The sequence below is a fragment of the Procambarus clarkii genome, chromosome 4 (genome assembly GCF_040958095.1).
Source record: "Procambarus clarkii isolate CNS0578487 chromosome 4, FALCON_Pclarkii_2.0, whole genome shotgun sequence".
Classification (NCBI taxonomy): domain Eukaryota; kingdom Metazoa; phylum Arthropoda; class Malacostraca; order Decapoda; family Cambaridae; genus Procambarus; species Procambarus clarkii.
This window is the reverse complement of record NC_091153.1, coordinates 4,006,806-4,028,107: the sequence shown is the minus strand read 5'-3', so window position 1 is coordinate 4,028,107 and position 21,302 is coordinate 4,006,806. Positions and strand designations below refer to the sequence as shown.

The window sequence follows — 21,302 nt, the reverse complement described above, 5'->3', positions numbered from 1 at the left end:
GTAATGTGAGCCTTGTAGATAACGCTAGCAGCTTGAGGATGGAGGCAGCTAGATGGCGGAGGCAGCTAGATGGCGGAGGCAGCTAGATGGCGGAGGCAGCTAGATGGCGGAGGCAGCTAGATGGCGGAGGCAGCTAGATGGCGGAGGCAGCTAGATGGCGGAGGCAGCTAGATGGAGGGCGTCGGATGGGACCCTGCAAGTCACCTCTCGCGCCGTAACAGCTTGACGCACGGGGGCCGGAAGTGTGCCTGGCACCTCCTCCAGGCGCCTCACCACTCTACAGGTTACGCCACACTGATAAAAACAACTAATGACGCAAAATTACAAAAGGCTTCCAAGGTCGAGCCCCGATCCAGGCGGAAGGTGGCTGCGTTATTATGAGGAGGAGGAGGAGCTCCTCCTGCTCATCCTCATCCTTCCATGACGCTGGAGGGATAACGCCATTATCTCATTTACGGAAAAACTAAAATTGTCTATAACTATTTCCCTGGCGTATAATGCCGACCTTGACCAGGTGCGTCTTTATGGCAGGTTGGGTTATGATGAAGTTGCCATTTTGTCACTAACAGTTTCAAGACTAATTGTCATTAGTTGTGGGGAAAGTGTTTCCCGTTTACAGCGCGGCCATTATCGGCCCGGAGGTGCTGCAGGGGAGAGGGTGTAGAGGGGGGGGGAGAGGGTGTAGAGGGGGGGGGAGGGTGTAGAGGGGGGGGGAGAGGGTGTAGAGGGGGGGGGGAGAGGGTGTAGAGGGGGGGGAGAGGGCGTAGAGGGGGGGGGAGAGGGCGTAGAGGGGGGGGGGGGAGAGGGCGTAGAGGGTGGGAGAGGGCGTAGAGGGGGGGGGAGAGGGCGTAGAGGGGGGGGAGAGGGCGTAGAGGGGGGGGGAGGGTGTAGAGGGGGGGGGAGGGTGTTGAGGGGGGGGGGGGAGGGTGTAGAGGGGGGGGGGGGTGGACCGTAAATCTACGCTAATAACGAGGCCACAGGTGTGGAGTGCAGGTGCCACCTATACGCCCCCCTCACAGACAGGTGTGACTACGTGTCCACTACCAGACAACCACCTATTTCCCCCCACACCACAAGCACCCCCACGTCCTCCCATAACCCTCCCCCCCCCCCCACTGCCCCACACCCTCGACCCCGCTGCCACACTACCACCACACCCTCGACCCCGCTGCCACACTACCACCACACCCTCGACCCCGCTGCCACACCACCACCACACCCTCGACCCCGCTGCCACACTACCACCACACCCTCGACCCCGCTGCCACACTACCACCACACCCTCGACCCCGCTGCCACACCACCACCACACCCTCGACCCCGCTGCCACACCACCACCACCACACCCTCGACCCCGCTGCCACACCACCACCACCACACCCTCGACCCCGCTGCCACACCACCACCACACCCTCGACACCACTGCCACACCACCACCACACCATCGACCCCGCTGCCACACCACCACCACACCCTCGACACCACTGCCACACCACCACCACCACACCCTCGACCCCGCTGCCACACTACCACCACACCATCGACACCACTGCCACACCACCACCACCACACCCTCGACCCCGCTGCCACACCACCACCACATCATCGACACCACTGCCACACCACCACCACACCATCGACACCACTGCCACACTACCACCACACCCTCGACCCCGCTGCCACACCACCACCACCACACCCTCGACCCCGCTGCCACACTACCACCACACCATCGACACCACTGCCACACCACCACCACACCCTCGACCCCGCTGCCACACCACCACCACCACACCCTCGACACCACTGCCACACTACCACCACACCCTCGACCCCGCTGCCACACCACCACCACACCATCGACACCACTGCCATACCACCACCACACCCTCGACACCACTGCCACACCACCACCACACCCTCGACCCCGCTGCCACACCACCACCACCACACCCTCGACACCACTGCCACACCACCACCACCACACCCTCGACCCCGCTGCCACACCACCACCACATCATCGACACCACTGCCATACCACCACCACACCCTCGACCCCGCTGCCACACCACCACCACACCATCGACACCACTGCCACACCACCACCACACCCTCGACACCACTGCCACACTACCACCACACCCTCGACACCACTGCCATACCTTCTAAAACCAGCTCAAGCACCATTGAGTTATGTCCTTGAACTAAGTGGTTTAACTAAGACTATATGTCACGGGAAATCGCATTCTCCTAGACAGGAGAAGAGAGAGACCGAGGGGGGGGGGACATGATCATTACATACAAGATAGTGAGGGGGAACAAAATAAATAACCCTCTTTAAATAAAGAGAAAATAGTTCAGAAAGATATTTGTATAAATTAAATACGCGGTTAAGTTGGAGACACTTGAGAAAATGGTCGTACCTTGCCAGGTGGCCAGCGAGGTGAAGCCTCCACTAACAAGGGTAAATACGACGCCCAACTCTCACGTAGAGAGATTTCAAACTGCGCCAGGTACGAAAAGGTGCGAGGCGGGGCAGAAAGAGCTATACAGCACTCCATGGATACTGGTTGGTAAGTACCCATATTACCACCACAGCCAGCAACCAACCACCATCATTACCACCACAGCCGCCAACCACCACCATTACCACCACAGCCGGCAACCACCAACCATTATCACCACAGCCGGCAACCAACCACCACAATCATTACCACCACAGCCGGCAACCACTAACCATCATTACCACCACAGCCGGCAACCACCACCACAGCAAGCAACGCATCTCACACCTGTGCTCTAGAGACAGATTTATAACTCTTACTCTCTCAATAATTTAGAAGACTTAAGAGTGGATTCTTGCGGTAAAGGATCTTTGCACGCTCTCTAGATTAGCAATTTCTCCGGCTCTGACCGGGGCTGTTAGTAAGCAACAATATTCCACTCTAGAGAGCACTATTGTCTTGAAAAGTATCATTGGCATGGCATCCCTTGTTTGGAAGGTCCTGGTTATCCAACCTGTCATTTTCCTTGCAGTGGTGACAGCTATTTTATTGTGTTCTGTAAAGGTAAGGTCTTCTGTCATTGTCATTTTATAGTGTGATTTGATTCCGTTTTATATATGGTTTCAGTGTTCCTATTTTAGCTTTTTTACATGGCGCAGGAGCTGGAACTTTTTTTCATTAATCATCATATTATCTGTGGACCACTGAAAGACCCGATTTACATCAGATTGGAGTTTTGGCGTGTCCTCTATACTGCCTACTCGCATGAAAATCCTAGTGTCATCTGGTTGATACCTGCAAGTGATAATACAGTACTGTAGTTTGTATGCTTGTCTACGTCTGATATAAGGATGAGAAAAGGTACCGGAGCAAGCACCGTACCTTGGGGACTGAGCTTTTCACAGTAGATGATCCGAATTTTACTGTGTTGACTGCGTTCTGTTCGTTAGGAAGTTGAAAATCCATCACACACAGAGATCACACTAACGTGATGCATCAAATGAACAAATCCACAAGGGCCGTGACGAGGATTCGAACCTGCGTTTTACCCTGTCGTAGCTCAGTCGATTAAGGCAGTGTCTGGGATGCTCCCGGACGCAGGTTCGAATCCTCGTCACGGCCCTTGTGGATTGAAGATCCATCTTCCTAATTTGCCAGTAATTCCCTTTGCAGGCGTTGTGTGGGCAGTAACACCATGCTCACACTTGTCGGAAGCTTTTGTACAGTCTGTGTACATTACATCTGCGTTTTGCTTGTCTTCCATGGCACCTGAGGCCATGTCATAGTGATCTATTAACTGTGAGAGGCAGGAGTGCCCTGTTGTGAACCCGGCGTTGTCCGGGGCTATGAAGATGTGCAGGCGATGAGTCACAATAACGTAGCTGAAGTATGTTGACCAGACCACACACTAGAAAGTGAAGGGACAACGACGTTTCGGTCCATCCTGGACCATTCTCAAGTCGACCATTCACAATCGACTTGAGAATGGTCCAGGACGGACCGAAACGTCGTCGTCGTCGTCCCTTCACCTTCTAGTGTGTGGTCTGGTCAACTTATGAAGATGTGATCCCACGTGTTGTGTAGGGTCAGTAGTTCAACCTTGGGGAAGCCTTTACATCAGCCTTACTTAATGGCGGAGATGAAGGACAAGAGGGGTACTGCAAGACAAGAGGGGGAGAGGAGAGGGAGGAAGTGGGGAGAGGAGAGGCAGTGGGGAGAGGAGAGGCAGTGGGGAGAGGGGTGGAATGGGAGGGTTGAGAAACTATCCCGGGTACCCCCCCCCCCCTTTCCAGTACAATATAACAATCACCTCAGTTTCATTCATGACCCTCGAATCATGGGATGCAGAATTAGACAAAAATGCTCCACCAGACCGACTGTACGAGCGTTCGAGGGGCTCAGGCAAGCTTGCCCTGGGACCTGGAGCAAGCTTGCCGCGTCCTGCGCCTTGACCCGTTCAACAGCCTGGTTGACCGGTCCATCAACCAGGAGGCCTGGGGCCAGATTCACGAAAGCACTTACGAACGTGTACATCTTTCCTCAACCTTTGACGGCTTTGATTACAATTAATAAACAGTTTACAAGCATGAAAACTTCCCATTCAACTGTTGTTATTATTATAAACATCCTCCTGGTGCTTCGGAGCTCATTAACTGTTTAATGTGTGTAAAGAAAGCCGCCAAAGATTGAGAAAAGATGTACAGGTTCGTAAGTGCTTGCGTAAGTGCTTTCGTGAATCTGGCCCCTGGTCAGAGACCGGGCCGGGGAGATCTTGACCCCCAGAATCAACACAAGGTGACCTACCCAACAATAACCGGAAAATGAACTTCAACTTCGATAAATGTAAAGTAATGTATTTGAGGTACTCTAAAACGCAACATAACTGTATTCAGCTCCTTGAGAAAAGCTGGAGATGGTTACATCCGAAAATGTACTTTTTTAATACATTTACACATGTAGTGGGTCTTTCCTTCACCTTCATAACAACAAAACATCAGATATTTTATTAAAAAAAATGAGGAAAGGCCTTAGAGCGGTGTTCAATAAGGCTGAGCTCATGTGCACAAAGCAATGAGTAACGAAATAAGTCAACAGACCTATACGTTTCATAGTATCATGTGCTTCATAGTATCATACACTTCATAGTATCACACACGTCACATTCATACACTTCATGTTCATACACACGAGTATAAGATGTCAGAAATACCAGGGGTCTGGCCTCCCCATCACCCCTTCAACGCCTACTGACCCATTTTCCCCCATTCCTTCAACGGCGGACTGGCCCCTTCACTCATCAAGTAGTTAGACGCGGTACATGGAATGTTGCCAGTGAGAAATGATGGTATGGTTGTGAAGGGAGGTAACGACCACACAAATACGGGGAACGATTTCAACACAGTCCACTGTTAAACTACTGTCATGTTATCAAAACCATTTAAAGCCTTTAAACAAAAAATAAGTGTTCATAGGTCGCTTTTATGTCATTACAATTCCAAAAGCCAAGTTTGTTTACATTTACCTAGACTAAATGTGTTGTAAATACTTTCTCCTGTGAGCCATTGTGGTAGTGCTGGTAGCAGCGTAAGTAAATATTATTTAGCCGTGTTAAGCATGTGATAAACCTAGGCATGTAGTAATTAGAGTTCATGGCCCAAGGAGACGGACAGGACAGGAGAGACCAGACGCTGCTTGTGGTATACAGATCTTGTATCGCCCCGAGGGGGACTTGTGCCAACACTCCATAAACCCAAGTTCAGGCTCTCAAGACCTGGGTTCATGGAGAAGATCACTCAGACGCTACGGAACCATCTGAGCTTCTCAGATGGTTATTCGTGCTTATGGCAACTAAAATATCCGCCATTAAATTACAGTACTATATGATATTTAGATATATCATCCTTTTATTCTGTGCATTTTGTGAACATTTAATCAAATTCTGGTGTAAAATAACAAAGATAATAGGTCTTAACCCTTAGACAATGGCAGACATCATAGGACTTGGTGGTTCAACCGAGATATATATATATATATGCGAGTTATGGTGTATTCAGTTTAATATATTTGTTTAATTTGGATTTTGTTTTAAATCCCTATAATTGCCCAAGTCTCTGGTTAATATATTACCTAATCAAATTAAAAAAGTCATAGATAAAATATATAATTAGCTGGCAACGCTAGTAGGTTATCTTGAGATGATTTCGGGGCTTTTTTTTTTTTTAGTGTCCCCGCGGCCTAGTCCTCGACCAGGCCTCCACCCCCAGGAAGCAGCCCGTGACAGCTAACTAACACCCAGGTACCTATTTTACTGCTAGGTAACAGGGACATTAAAATAGGTGGCATTATTCATATTGAGAGCTGTCGTCGGTAAAATAAAAATTACTTGACAAAAGCAAAATAAAATTGACTTTAGGACTTGGCCGATTTCTTTTAAATAACGCTAAGATGCAGTTGACAATTTAAAGGCTTTCTTGTGCTCGCAAAACAAGAGCCGAAATAACTAAAAAAGTCGTTGAAGGGCTCCTAAATACTGAATGCCACACAATACTTCTCTAGACTAGTCGCAAGCGTTAAGAGAGATTATATCCTCTTAAAACATGTTGAACTAGTGAGCAAGTGCGTGGCCAGGCCGGGGTGCAGTACCGTCCAGAGGGGAGGGGGGGACGGGAGAGGCAGTTGACCTTGGTGTTGGGTGTGCTGCTACACCCCCACCACGCCCCCCCCCCCTACCCCTCTGGGAGGGGGGGAGGGGGGTCAATACACTCCCCTCCTTGTCCTCTCTTCCTGCCCCGTTTATTATCATCACTTATCATCGTCATCATCATCATTAGGCTACCAGACTTCATATTTTCTTATGGCTTCCATTGCTGTTACTATTGATAAGGTTATTATATTTAATTTACTATTTGCAGATTTCTTTTAACCGAGTGTGATAAATACATTCTGCATCCCTTTTACGTTGGCTCTTAAAAAAATAGGTTAAAGCAGCCTCGTTTTCCCTCCGACAATCTCAAATTTGGAAAGAAGGATCTTACTACAAACCGAGGTAACTTGCGAAGTAATCTTAAAACGATCGTGTGTGCGTGACTTGAAGGGCCGCTGTTATGGTATGTTCGTCTTGCCTTGCGTCACTTTCTGGTCATAGTCAGACAAAGACCATCAGGCACTCACGAGGTTGAAAGGGAAGGAGGAAATGGAATTTACTTCGCTCCTTCTGGGTTTCTTCAACCCCGCGGTTTGCCCTTACCAACGGAAGCTTTCAAACATAAGACAAGCATTTAGAAGCCAAAACAAATACTCATTTAGACGCTCCACGTGTCCTACGAGGCCAGTGCTAGAAGACGGAGAGCTGGCCTGGAGTCCGCATCACGCGAAGCACAAGTATGCAGCAATACTAAAGCCTGAAATTAATAAAAACGTAGACACGAAAACAGGTTAAAGAGAATAGATCTCCTTATTTCAAAGAAACCAAAGGGGGGAGACATTATCATACTGACAACAGTGAGGGGGAGGCAGGTTAAACTTTAACCCACTCTTCATACCAAGACAAAAAAATAATAAAACGACATTTAGAATCAAGAACTTCAAAGTCTAAGGAATGTCAGGAAATTCATTTTTTTCCTACCGAAGACATTGTCACACATTTTATGCAGTGGTAGCTAGCATACATAAATGTCCATATCCTACATACTGAGGAACGCGCCGAGAGAAGTGGAAGCCACCTCCAGCCACAGATACAACCGAGAACTCGAGCGTCAGACAGCTTAAGAACGCGTTAGATACCTCAAGGTTATGTGACCTTACTTCCTCTAGTTACTGTTCGACAAGGACGCCACATACTGTAGTTTGGGTTCGTTGTTCCTCGCAGAAGATCAGTGCTGCCTCAGAACAACATTCCACACCTCAAAGAAATAGCTGGATTTTGCAGTTGCGTTGATTCCGGGGGCCAAGATCCTCGACCCCGCGGAATGGTTCTTCGTGCTATATAGTCGTAACGGTTTGGCGCTTTCCCCCCCTGATAGTTCCCTCCCTCCCCGTGGCCCGGGTTCAGACCAGGCCTCATTGGTCAAATGCTCCTTGTAGCGGTAGGGGAGGGAACCCCTGGGGAACCCATGCCTGTAGAGGAACCAGGTATCAACCAGCTGGTGCTACAGGCATGGTGCCTGCTTTTGATATTGGCTTACTCTTGTAGCATGACTGACGTCTGTCTAATACTGGTCGACTTAAACAGATATCTAATGAAAATCTCACTTACCTAACAAATTCACAAAGGCCTGAAAGTTTTAGCATTAAACATTAAGATAAATATTGTGAGGAGACGTTTATATATATATGGAACTAATAGAGCAAGAACTCGGCAATGTGATGTTATAGTGGCCAGAATACGCCTGAGATATAGACGTATCTGGCAGCTTTCTCAAAACCCAAATGTCGAATACACCATGTGTCACCTTTGTGAAAGTGTCGAATACACCATGTGTCACCTTTGTGAAAGTGTCGAATACAACATGTGTCACCTTTGTGAAAGTGTCGAATACACCATGTGTCAACTTTGTGGAAGTGTCGACTACCCCATGTGTCAACTTTGTGAAAGTGTCGACTACCCCATGTGTCAACTTTGTGAAAGTGTCGACTACCCCATGTGTCAACTTTGCGAAAGAGAAAACATGCACTCCCCCTCGCTCAAGTGTGTGTGTTCTTCCCTCTGGACCTCCCTCCCTACCTCAGAAATACACCTCTGTGATCCAGAGGTGTGAGAAACGCCCCCCCCCCCGGGGGAGGGGGGGGGGGGGAAGGGGGCGCCGCACCCTCAGACAGAAACACGAAGGAACACTCACGTGCAGAGGGCGATGCCGTCCTTAAGGGCGTGCCCGAAGGCCAGCTGGTCGATGAGGCCGTCGGAGGTGGGCCAGTCCAGGGGCACCTCCGTCACCGCCTCCACCCACTCACACGCCTCCCGGGCACGCTGCAGGTCGAACTTGGCCTGGCTCTGTGGGTACAAGGAGTGGGGGTCAGTATTATTATAGTTGGGGGGGGTCAGTATTATAGTGGGGGAGTCAGTATTATTACAGTGGGGGGGGTCAGTATTATTACAGTGGGGGGGTCAGTATTATAGTGGGGGGGGGTCAGTATTATTACAGTGGGGGGGGTCAGTATTATAGTGGGGGGGGTCAGTATTATAGTGGGGGGGGTCAGTATTATTACAGTGGGGGGGTCAGTATTATTATAGTGGGGGGGTCAGTATTATTATAGTGGGGGGGTCAGTATTATTATAGTGGGGGGGGTCAGTATTATAGTGGGGGGGTCAGTATTATTACAGTGGGGGGGGGGTCAGTATTATAGTGGGGGGGTCAGTATTATAGTGGGGGGGTCAGTATTATTACAGTGGGGGGGGTCAGTATTACAGTGGGGGGGGTCAGTATTATAGTGGGGGGGTCAGTATTATTATAGTGGGGGGGGGGGGGTGTCAGTATTATTATAGTGGGGGGGGGGGGTGTCAGTATTATTATAGTGGGGGGGGGTCAGTATTATTATAGTGGGGGGGGTCAGTATTATTATAGTGGGGGGGGGTGTCAGTATTATTATAGTGGGGGGGTCAGTATTATTATAGTAGGGGGGGTCAGTATTATTATAGTGGGGGGGGTCAGTATTATTATAGTGGGGGGGGTCAGTATTATTATAGTGGGGGGGGTCAGTATTATTATAGTGGGGGGGTCAGTATTATTATAGTGGGGGGGGGGTCAGTATTATTATAGTGGGGGGGGTCAGTATTATTATAGTGGGGGGGTCAGTATTATTATAGGGGGGGGGGTCAGTATTATTATAGGGGGGGTCAGTATTATTATAGTGGGGGGGGGTCAGTATTATTATAGTGGGGGGTCAGTATTATTATAGTGGGGGGGGTCAGTATTATTATAGTGGGGGGGTCAGTATTATTATAGTGGGGGGGTCAGTATTATTATAGTGGGGGGGGGGGTCAGTATTATAGTGGGGGGGTCAGTATTATTATAGTGGGGGGGTCAGTATTATTATAGTGGAGGGGGGGTCAGTATTATTATAGTGGGGGGGTCAGTATTATTATAGTGGGGGGTCAGTATTATTATAGTGGGGGGGGTCAGTATTATTATAGTGGGGGGGTCAGTATTATTATAGTGGGGGGGTCAGTATTATAGTGGGGGGGTCAGTATTATAGTGGGGGGGTCAGTATTATTATAGTGGGGGGGTCAGTATTATTATAGTGGGGGGGTCAGTATTATTATAGTGGGGGGGGTCAGTATTATTATAGTGGGGGGTCAGTATTATTATAGTGGGGGGGGGTCAGTATTATTATAGTGGGGGGGGGTCAGTATTATTATAGTGGGGGGGTCAGTATTATTATAGTGGGGGGGTCAGTATTATTATAGTGGGGGGGGTCAGTATTATTATAGTGGGGGGGGGTCAGTATTATTATAGTGGGGGGGGTCAGTATTATTATAGTGGGGGGGGGTCAGTATTATTATAGTGGGGGGGGGTCAGTATTATTATAGTGGGGGGGGGTCAGTATTATCTTGTAGGTGGTTATTACACCGCCCCCCCCCCCCTACAAGTCCATACACCAAAGCACCCCCCCACAATTCTACAGGTCATACACTAGACCACTCCCCCCCCCCAACATACAAGTTATACACCCCCCCCCCCTTCCTCTTACTATACAGGTCATTACAGCCTATACCGAACTACCTCAAATCTCTCAATCCAACACCGGTATACTCTCTGATGCTCAACCTCAACCATCAACCCGTCCTCCTGATAGAGCGTCGCATGTTGACCTATACTCTCCCTAACGCCACAAATTGTCGTACTAGAAAATGGCAGCGGCTCGCGAGATTAACAAACTGTCCCGTTTTCTGTTTTGGGTCCTCTGGTAGGTTAGGATAAAGGTACTTTAGTACTGTGGTTTCTTGACGCTGGCGTGAACGGGCTGAACCAGTACCCTAACCACCTGATAAACAGGTTACCATCACTCCTTAGATCGTAAACAGAAGAGTTGAACGATACCAATACAGCCTTAACTACTTTCCTGAAACAGTGCTCGTCTGGAAGGGGTGCAGGAGGGGTCTTGGGGCTCGGGGGCCAGGAAGGGGGGTCAGGGGGGGCCTGGGGGGTCAGGGGGGCTGGGGGGGGGCAGGAGGGGTCTTGGGGCTCGGGGGGCAGGAGGGGGTCAGGGGGAGGAGAACACCAAACTCGTACCCAACAGCAACAGTCAAGACGTTCACACCGTTGCCAGACAAGATCCTGAGGTCTGGGTATGATTGCAGGGATATTTAGGTCTCCCTCAGGTGTCAGGATGACCTCACGGTGGAAGTGAGCGCTGCTTTACCAGGATGGAAGAGTGGGTGGGAGGGAGTTTATCATTCATGCCTGATAAACTTTATCGAGTTCTATGACAGCCTTGCTAAAATATGGTTGGTGTTCCAACGGGAGGGAGAGAGGGAGGGAGCGAGGGAGGGAGCGAGGGAGGGAGCGAGGGAGGGAGCGAGGGAGGGAGCGAGGGAGGGAGCAAGGGAGGGAGCGAGGGAGGGAGCGAGGGAGGGAGCGAGGGAGGGAGCGAGGGAGGGAGCGAGGGAGGGAGCGAGGGAGGGAGCGAGGGAGGGAGCGAGGGAGGGAGGGAGCGAGGGAGCGAGGGAGGGAGGGAGCGAGGGAGGGAGGGAGCGAAGGAGGGAGGGAGCGAAGGAGGGAGGGAGCGAGGGAGGGAGGGAGCGAGGGAGGGAGGGAGCGAGGGAGGGAGGGAGCGAGGGAGGGAGGAAGCGAGGGAGGGAGGGAGCGAGGGAGGGAGGGAGCGAGGGAGGGAGGGAGCGAGGGAGGGAGGGGAGCGAGGGAGGGAGGGAGCGAGGGAGGGAGGGAGCGAGGGAGGGAGCGAGGGAGGGAGCGAGGGAGGGAGCGAGGGAGGGAGCGAGGGAGGGAGCGAGGGAGGGAGCGAGGGAGGGAGCGAGGGAGGGAGGGAGCGAGGGAGGGAGGGAGCGAGGGAGCGAGGGAGGGAGCGAGGGAGGGAGCGAGGGAGCGAGGGATGGAGCGAGGGAGCGAGGGAGCGAGGGATGGAGCGAGGGAGCGAGGGATGGAGCGAGGGAGCGAGGGATGGAGCGAGGGAGCGAGGGATGGAGCGAGGGAGCGAGGGATGGAGCGAGGGAGCGAGGGATGGAGCGAGGGAGCGAGGGATGGAGCGAGGGAGCGAGGGATGGAGCGAGGGAGCGAGGGATGGAGCGAGGGAGCGAGGGATGGAGCGAGGGAGCGAGGGATGGAGCGAGGGAGCGAGGGATGGAGCGAGGGAGCGAGGGATGGAGCGAGGGAGCGAGGGATGGAGCGAGGGAGCGAGGGATGGAGCGAGGGAGCGAGGGATGGAGCGAGGGAGCGAGGGATGGAGCGAGGGATGGAGCGAGGGATGGAGCGAGGGAGGGGGCGAGGGAGGGAGGGAGGGAGGGAGGGAGGGAGGGAGGGAGGGAGCGAGGGAGGGAGGGAGGGAGCGAGGGAGCGAGGGAGGGAGCGAGGGAGGGAGGGAGCGAGGGAGGGAGGGAGCGAGGGAGCGAGGGAGGGAGCGAGGGAGCGAGGGAGGGAGCGAGGGAGGGAGCGAGGGAGGGAGCGAGCGAGGGAGGGAGCGAGCGAGGGAGGGAGGGAGGGAGGGAGGGAGGGAGCGAGGGAGGGAGGGAGGGAGGGAGCGAGGGAGGGAGGGAGGGAGCGAGGGAGGGAGCGAGGGAGGGAGCGAGGGAGGGAGGGAGCGAGGGAGGGAGGGAGCGAGGGAGGGAGGGAGCGAGGGAGCGAGGGAGGGAGCGAGGGAGCGAGGGAGGGAGCGAGGGAGGGAGGGAGCGAGGGAGGGAGCGAGGGAGGGAGCGAGGGAGGGAGGGAGCGAGGGAGGGAGCGAGGGAGGGAGCGAGGGAGGGAGCGAGGGAGGGAGGGAGGGAGGGAGGGAGCGAGGGAGGGAGGGGAGGGAGCGAGGGAGGGAGGGAGGGAGGGAGGGAGCGAGGGAGGGAGCGAGGGAGGGAGAGAGGGAGGCAGCGAGGGAGGCAGCGAGGGAGGGAGCGAGGGAGGGAGCGAGGGAGGGAGCGAGGGAGGGAGCGAGGGAGGGAGCGAGGGAGGGAGGGAGCGAGGGAGCGAGGGAGGGAGCGAGGGAGCGAGGGAGCGAGGGAGGGAGGGAGCGAGGGAGGGAGGGAGCGAGGGAGGGAGGGAGCGAGGGAGGGAGGGAGCGAGGGAGGGAGGGAGCGAGGGAGGGAGCGAGGGAGGGAGCGAGGGAGGGAGCGAGGGAGGGAGGGAGGGAGCGAGGGAGGGAGCGAGGGAGGGAGCGAGGGAGGGAGCGAGGGAGGGAGGGAGCGAGGGAGGGAGCGAGGGAGGCAGCGAGGGAGGCAGCGAGGGAGGCAGCGAGGGAGGGAGGGAGGGAGCGAGGGAGGGAGCGAGGGAGGGAGCGAGGGAGGGAGCGAGGGAGGGAGCGAGGGAGGGAGCGAGGGAGGGAGCGAGGGAGGGAGCGAGGGAGGGAGCGAGGGAGGGAGCGAGGGAGGGAGCGAGGGAGGGAGCGAGGGAGGGAGCGAGGGAGAATTATCAGGGGAAAGCCCCAAGTCATTACAACAATGTAGCACAGTGAAGGGGGTCAGGATAAAGATTTGGGATGGGACGGGGAGTTGAAACGGTGAGCTCATACATATCAATATTTGCAGACAACACAAAACTAACGAGTAATGCAAACACCGAGAATTGCAAAATCATTGCAGAAAGACCTGGACAATCTACGAGTAGACAAACAAAGGTTGCTAGAACTCAATCCCAACAAGTGTAAAGTAATGAAGATGGGAAAGGGAGAACGAAGACCAGGAGATATCTAACACCACATGTAAAAGGCAACTACTGTACATGAATTGGAGATCAAATTATTTGGGAGGGGCTACAACTCCAAGAGTACCTCCAGAGGCACACAAACAGGGTAAGGGATGTAGAAATAGACTAAGCTACTCTATCCCATTGAGATGTATTTCTTTCTTGTCTCAATAAACATACTTTAACAGGGTAAGATCGTATACGCATTCATGGCGAAGGCAAACATTAAAGGCTCTTTCAAGGCAATCTACACAGCCACAGTTACACCAACACTACAGCCCATCCTCCTGTTTTGGTAGTACTTATAGGAAGGATGACGACCATAGTTCATATACCGACATTTATAAAGTAGAAATCGCTGCTATTGAATTTGAACAAACCGGAAAACGATTTTATATTTATGTTTTAGAGATAAACCTAATCTTCCTAGGCCTAATACACGCTACCTGAGGCCTAAAGTAGTACATGTGTGCGCTATACCAGGCCTAGGAATAGTTAAGTTTATTTTTAGCTTCATTTTTTGGGGGGACTTTATAAAGGAAATACAAAATTCGACTATTTAATTGCTCAGTACATCAATGTTTGTTATATGATGCCCATAGTTACAAAAAATACTATCTAAACATGAGGATGGGTTGAATGCTGACGTTGCACCAGCCAGGGCCATAATACAACAAGCACTTGCGCATCTACTTGCGAAACCTGTACATCTTTTCTCAATCAATGGGGAAGCGTTTATATTTTTCTATAATTTTACAAGCATCGAAACTCTCCATTCAAATGTTGTTATTGTTATAAACAGCCTCCTGGTGCTTCGGTGCTCAAACTGTTTAATATATGTACTCAAAGCCCCCAAAGATTGAAAAAAGATGCATAGGTTTCGCAAGTAGATGCGTAAGTGCTTGTTGTATCTTGGCCCAGAATAAATGTGGACGACACACGTGGAAGCTGGAAAATAAAGAGTCGAAGAAATGTACGCGAATTCGAGGCCTATACAGCCCAGATGAATGGAATGTGAATACTCAGACCTTGTAAGGATAGTCAACAAATGGAGTGCTCTGAAAGGAGTTGTGGAAGTCACCTCAATCCACAACTTTTAAGGATAGATTCGACAAAGAATTTAAACATCAGAACAATTACAATACAAAAAAAGGTACAGGCAAAGTAGGAGGCGGAACATTAGGAGTCAGACCTCACTCCCACCTAGACACCGAGTGGGCAAGTGCTGATAGGTAAGTACACCACCCCTACAATGCTACCCTCACATGCCCACACCAGCTCTATATCCCCCCTCATTCCACACCCTTTCCCCCCTCCCCCCAGTTACTACACAACACCACACTTACCCGCTATCTCAACCACCATATCAACAGCTTTCCCCACTCTCCTGCTACACATTCCTGTACCTCTATCACCACCACACCTACCCCCCCCCCAATACCCCTCACTTTCTCACACCGCATCTTCACCCCCTTCACCCCACCTTTTTTTTTTTTTTTTTTTGAGACTTTGGGTTCTAAGTCATGGGTCTTGTGTGAGAGGTAATTGTGTGGGTTAATTGTACCGTTTCCTATGAATAACGATATACATGTGGTTTTAAATGTCTCCAATTCCTTTGTCGATTTAAGCTCCATTATATATATAAATGTGTACTGGAGAAATCAGTGCAGAGGATCTTGTGTTATGCTTCAATAGCTTACTTCATCTTGTGGAAAGTCTAGGATCCCTATGGAGGGCCTGGGGGCCCCCTGGATCACCTCTTACTGCCGGGCACAGCCCTTCCTTCATCTCTCCATACTTCCTCACCCCTCACTCACCACATTCCTCCCTCACCTCTCATACCTCCCTCACCTCTCATACCTCCCTCACCTCTCATACCTCCCTCACCTCTCATACTTCCTGAACACTATTTTCACCCAGACTGAAGACATCGAGAACTTGGAGCAGGAAATACCACTAGAAGCCAGTGATCATTGTGCGCTGGTATTTGACTTCATCGTCGAACTTAAAACAGCGACCACATAATAGCTCATGGTTCAACAGGTAGTGCCAACAAAAACGAAACGCTGAAGGGCGTGGAATTGAGTCCAGACTCCCGGAATTCAATATTTATAGATAAATGCAAAGTGCCAGTACCACAAGCACTCATTGTAGTGTGGAGGAAAAGCTTGAACACGAGGTTATCTATCTTGAGGTTATCTTGAGATGATTTCGGGGCTTTTTAGTGTCCCCGCGGCCCGGTCCTCGACCAGGCCTCCACCCCCAGGAAGTCACCCCACAGCTGACTAACACCCAGGTACCTATTTTACTGCTAGGTAACAGGGGCATAGGGTGAAATAAACTCTGCCCATTGTTTCTCGCCGGCGCCTGGAATCGAAACCAGGACCACAAGTGCAGCGTGCTGTCCGCTCGGCCGACCGGCTCCCCTCCCCCCTCAGGGGGGAGTCGCCTGAAGTGCTTAAGGCAGTAGACATAGCTCCCCTACACAAGAGAGCAAAAGAATGGGACACAGAATTATAGACCAGTTGGACTTATCACTTTTTGAGAGAGTGATCAGGTGTCAGATCTCCAGTATTATGGAGATCACGCTTTTGTGAGACGATCAGCAGACCACTCAATAAAAAATTAACTAATAAATTCCAGGCACTTAGGTACAGTAAAAAAATAAAGACCTTAAGCGTACTACTGGTGAACAAGCCAATCATCTCTACGCACAGTAGGTAAGCAACATGTAAAGGACCTTGTTCGCATGCCACCAGTGTTAAACAGTCTATTTTTATCTAACCTGTCAATTCCTCAGAATTTTATGGGTGGTGATCATGTCTCCCCTAACTCTTCTGTCTTTCCCCTTACTTCTGTCTCACCCTTACTTTTCATGTAGACGTGAGTGTTTAAACGTGTACACAACCATGTACACACAAACAAGCGTGTACACAACCATGTACACACACAAACAAGCGTGTACACAACCATGAACACACAAACAAGCGTGTACACAACCATGTACACACAAACAAGCGTGTACACAACCATGTACACACAAACAAGCGTGTACACAACCATGTACACATAAACAAGCGTGTACACAACCATGTACACACAAGCGTGTACACAACCATGTACACACAAACAAGCGTGTACACAACCATGTACACACAAACAAGCGTGTACACAACCATGTACACACACAAACAAGCGTGTACACAACCATGTACACACAAACAAGCGTGTACACAACCATGTACACATAAACAAGCGTGTACACAACCATGTACACATAAGCGTGTACACAACCATGTACACACAAACAAGCGTGTACACAACCATGTACACACACAAACAAGCGTGTACACAACCATGTACACACACAAACAAGCGTGTACACAACCATGTACACACACAAACAAGCGTGTACACAACCATGTACACACACAAACAAGCGTGTACACAACCATGTACACAAACAAGCGTGTACACAACCATGTACACAAACAAGCGTGTACACAACCATGTACACAAACAAGCGTGTACACAACCATGTACACAAACAAGCGTGTACACAACCATGTACACAAACAAGCGTGTACACAACCATGTACACAAACAAGCGTGTACACAACCATGTACACAAACAAGCGTGTACACAACCATGTACACAAACAAGCGTGTACACAACCATGTACACAAACAAGCGTGTACACAACCATGTACACAAACAAGCGTGTACACAACCATGTACACAAACAAGCGTGTACACAACCATGTACACAAACAAGCGTGTACACAACCATGTACACAAACAAGCGTGTACACAACCATGTACACAAACAAGCGTGTACACAACCATGTACACACACAAACAAGCGTGTACACAACCATGTACACACACAAACAAGCGTGTACACAACCATGTACACACACAAACAAGCGTGTACACAACCATGTACACACACAAACAAGCGTGTACACAACCATGTACACACACAAACAAGCGTGTACACAACCATGTACACACACAAACAAGCGTGTACACAACCATGTACACACACAAACAAGCGTGTACACAACCATGTACACACACAAACAAGCGTGTACACAACCATGTACACACACAAACAAGCGTGTACACAACCATGTACACACACAAACAAGCGTGTACACAACCATGTACACACACAAACAAGCGTGTACACAACCATGTACACACACAAACAAGCGTGTACACAACCATGTACACACACAAACAAGCGTGTACACAACCATGTACACACACAAACAAGCGTGTACACAACCATGTACACACACAAACAAGCGTGTACACAACCATGTACACACACAAACAAGCGTGTACACAACCATGTACACACACAAACAAGCGTGTACACAACCATGTACACACACAAACAAGCGTGTACACAACCATGTACACACACAAACAAGCGTGTACACAACCATGTACACACACAAACAAGCGTGTACACAACCATGTACACACACAAACAAGCGTGTACACAACCATGTACACACACAAACAAGCGTGTACACAACCATGTACACACACAAACAAGCGTGTACACAACCATGTACACACACAAACAAGCGTGTACACAACCATGTACACACAAACAAGCGTGTACACAACCATGTACACACAAACAAGCGTGTACACAACCATGTACACACAAACAAGCGTGTACACAACCATGTACACACAAACAAGCGTGTACACAACCATGTACACACAAACAAGCGTGTACACAACCATGTACACACAAACAAGCGTGTACACAACCATGTACACACAAACAAGCGTGTACACAACCATGTACACACAAACAAGCGTGTACACAACCATGTACACACAAACAAGCGTGTACACAACCATGTACACACAAACAAGCGTGTACACAACCATGTACACACAAACAAGCGTGTACACAACCATGTACACACACAAACAAGCGTGTACACAACCATGTACACACACAAGCAAGGTCTTCACCCCACACCGGATGTTGCGGCTTTGCTCTCTCACTTCTGTTGTTGTTAGTGTTGTTCATCCTGCCCCCTTCCCCTGCCTCACCGCCCCTTCCCTTCCCCTGCCTCACCGCCCCCTTCCCTTCCCCTGCCTCACCGCCCCCTTCCCTTCCCCTGCCTCACCGCCCCCTTCCCTTCCCCTGCCTCACCGCCCCTTTCCCTTCCCCTGCCTCACCGCCCCCTTCCCTTCCCCTGCCTCACCGCCCCCTTCCCTTCCCCTGCCTCACCGCCCCCTTCCCTTCCCCTGCCTCACCGCCCCCTTCCCTTCCCCTGCCTCGCCGCCCCCTTCCCTTCCCCTGCCTCGCCACCCCCTTCCCTTCCCCTGCCTCACCGCCCCCTTCCCTTCCCCTGCCTCACCGCCCCCTTCCCTTCCCCTGCCTCACCGCCCCCTTCCCTTCCCTCACCGCCCCCTTCCCTTCCCTCACCGCCCCCTTCCCTTCCCTCACCGCCCCCTTCCCTTCCCTCACCGCCCCCTTCCCTTCCCCTGCCTCACCGCCCCCTTCCCTTCCCTCACCGCCCCCTTCCCTTCCCTCACCGCCCCCTTCCCTTCCCCTGCCTCACCGCCCCCTTCCCTTCCCCTGCCTCACCGCCCCCTTCCCTTCCCCTGCCTCACCGCCCCCTTCCCTTCCCCTGCCTCACCGCCCCCTTCCCTTCCCCTGCCTCACCGCCCCCTTCCCTTCCCCTGCCTCACCGCCCCCTTCCCTTCCCCTGCCTCACCGCCCCCTTCCCTTCCCCTGCCTCACCGCCCCCTTCCCTTCCCCTGCCTCACCGCCCCCTTCCCTTCCCCCTGCCTCACCGCCCCCTTCCCTTCCCCCTGCCTCACCCCCTTCCCTTCCCCCTGCCTCACCCCCTGCCTCACCCCCTTCCCTTCCCCCTGCCTCACCCCCTTCCCTTCTTGCCTCGCCGCCACCTTCCCCTGCCTCGCCTTCGTCGTCACCTTCCCCCCCCCCCTGCCCCTTCCCGCCCAATCTAGCACTGCGCCTGATCAGTCAGCATTGAAACGATTTAAGTTACTGTTATTGCTTATGATTCTAACCCTTGTCCTGCCTCTCCCTCACCTCACCCTGCCTCTCCCTGCCTGCCCCGCCTCACCCTGCCTGCCCCGCCTCACCCTGCCTGCCCCGCCTCACCCTGCCTGCCCCGCCTCACCCTGCCTGCCCCGCCTCACCCTGCCTGCCCCGCCTCACCCTGCCTGCCCCGCCTCACCCAGCCTGCCCCGCCTCACCCTGCCTGCCCCGCCTCACCCTGCCTGCCCCGCCTCACCCTGCCTGCCCCGCCTCACCCTGCCTGCCCCGCCTCACCCTGCCTGCCCCGCCTCACCCTGCCTGCCCCGCCTCACCCTGCCTGCCCCGCCTCACCCTGCCTGCCCCGCCTCACCCTGCCTGCCCCGCCTCACCCTGCCTGCCCCGCCTCACCCTGCCTCACCCTGCCTGCCTGCCTGCCTGCCTGCCTGCCTGCCTAACCCCGCCTCACCCCGCCTGCCCCGCCTCACCCTGCCTGCCCCGCCTGCCCCGCCTCACCCTGCCTGCCCCGCCTGCCTGCCCCGCCTCACCCTGCCTGCCTGCCTGCCTGCCTGCCCCGCCTCACCCTGCCTGCCTGCCCCGCCTCACCCTGCCTCCCTGCCTGCCCCGCCTCACCCTGCCTCCCTGCCTGCCCCGCCTCACCCTGCCTCACCCTGCCTGCCTGCCTGCCCCGCCTCACCCTGCCTGCCTGCCTGCCCCGCCTCACCCTGCCTCCCTGCCTGCCCCGCCTCACCCTGCCTCCCTGCCTGCCCCGCCTCACCCTGCCTCCCTGCCTGCCCCGCCTCACCCTGCCTCCCTGCCTGCCCCGCCTCACTCTGCCTCCCTGCCTGCCCCGCCTCACCCTGCCTCCCTGCCTGCCCCGCCTCACCCTGCCTCCCTGCCTGCCCCGCCTCACCCTGCCTCCCTGCCTGCCCCGCCTCACCCTGCCTCCCTGCCTGCCCCGCCTCACCCTGCCTCCCTGCCTGCCCCGCCTCACCCTGCCTCCCTGCCTGCCCCGCCTCACCCTGCCTCCCTGCCTGCCCCGCCTCACCCTGCCTCCCTCCCTGCCCCGCCTCACCCTGCCTCCCTCCCTGCCCCGCCTCACCCTGCCTCCCTCCCTGCCCCGCCTCACCCTGCCTCCCTCCCTGCCCCGCCTCACCCTGCCTCCCTCTCTGCCCCGCCTCACCCTGCCTCCCTCCCTGCCCCGCCTCACCCTGCCTCCCTCCCTGCCTGCCTGCCCCGCCTCACCCTGCCTGCCTGCCCCGCCTCACCCTGCCTGCCTGCCCCGCCTCACCCTGCCTGCCTGCCCCGCCTCACCCTGCCTCCCTGCCTGCCTGCCCCGCCTCACCCTGCCTCCCTGCCTGCCTGCCCCGCCTCACCCTGCCTCCCTGCCTGCCTGCCCCGCCTCACCCTGCCTCCC

At 53.3% G+C, this 21,302-nt stretch overlaps 1 protein-coding gene across 5 annotated transcripts in view; it reads right to left on the bottom strand.

The window, feature by feature from the left end:
- Nucleotides 1-21,302, bottom strand: part of LOC123751720 (calponin-3) — a 141,329-nt gene that overhangs the window by 88,795 nt on the left and 31,232 nt on the right. For all 5 annotated transcript variants that reach the window (XR_006772125.2, XR_006772126.2, XM_045733821.2 and 2 more), the window contains exon 2: nt 8,843-8,994. Coding sequence is in view for 3 of the 5 variants with exons in the window: in XM_045733821.2 (XP_045589777.1) it covers nt 8,843-8,994 (152 nt within the window). In the remaining 2 variants the exon portion in view is untranslated. The remainder of the gene's footprint in view (nt 1-8,842; nt 8,995-21,302) is intronic.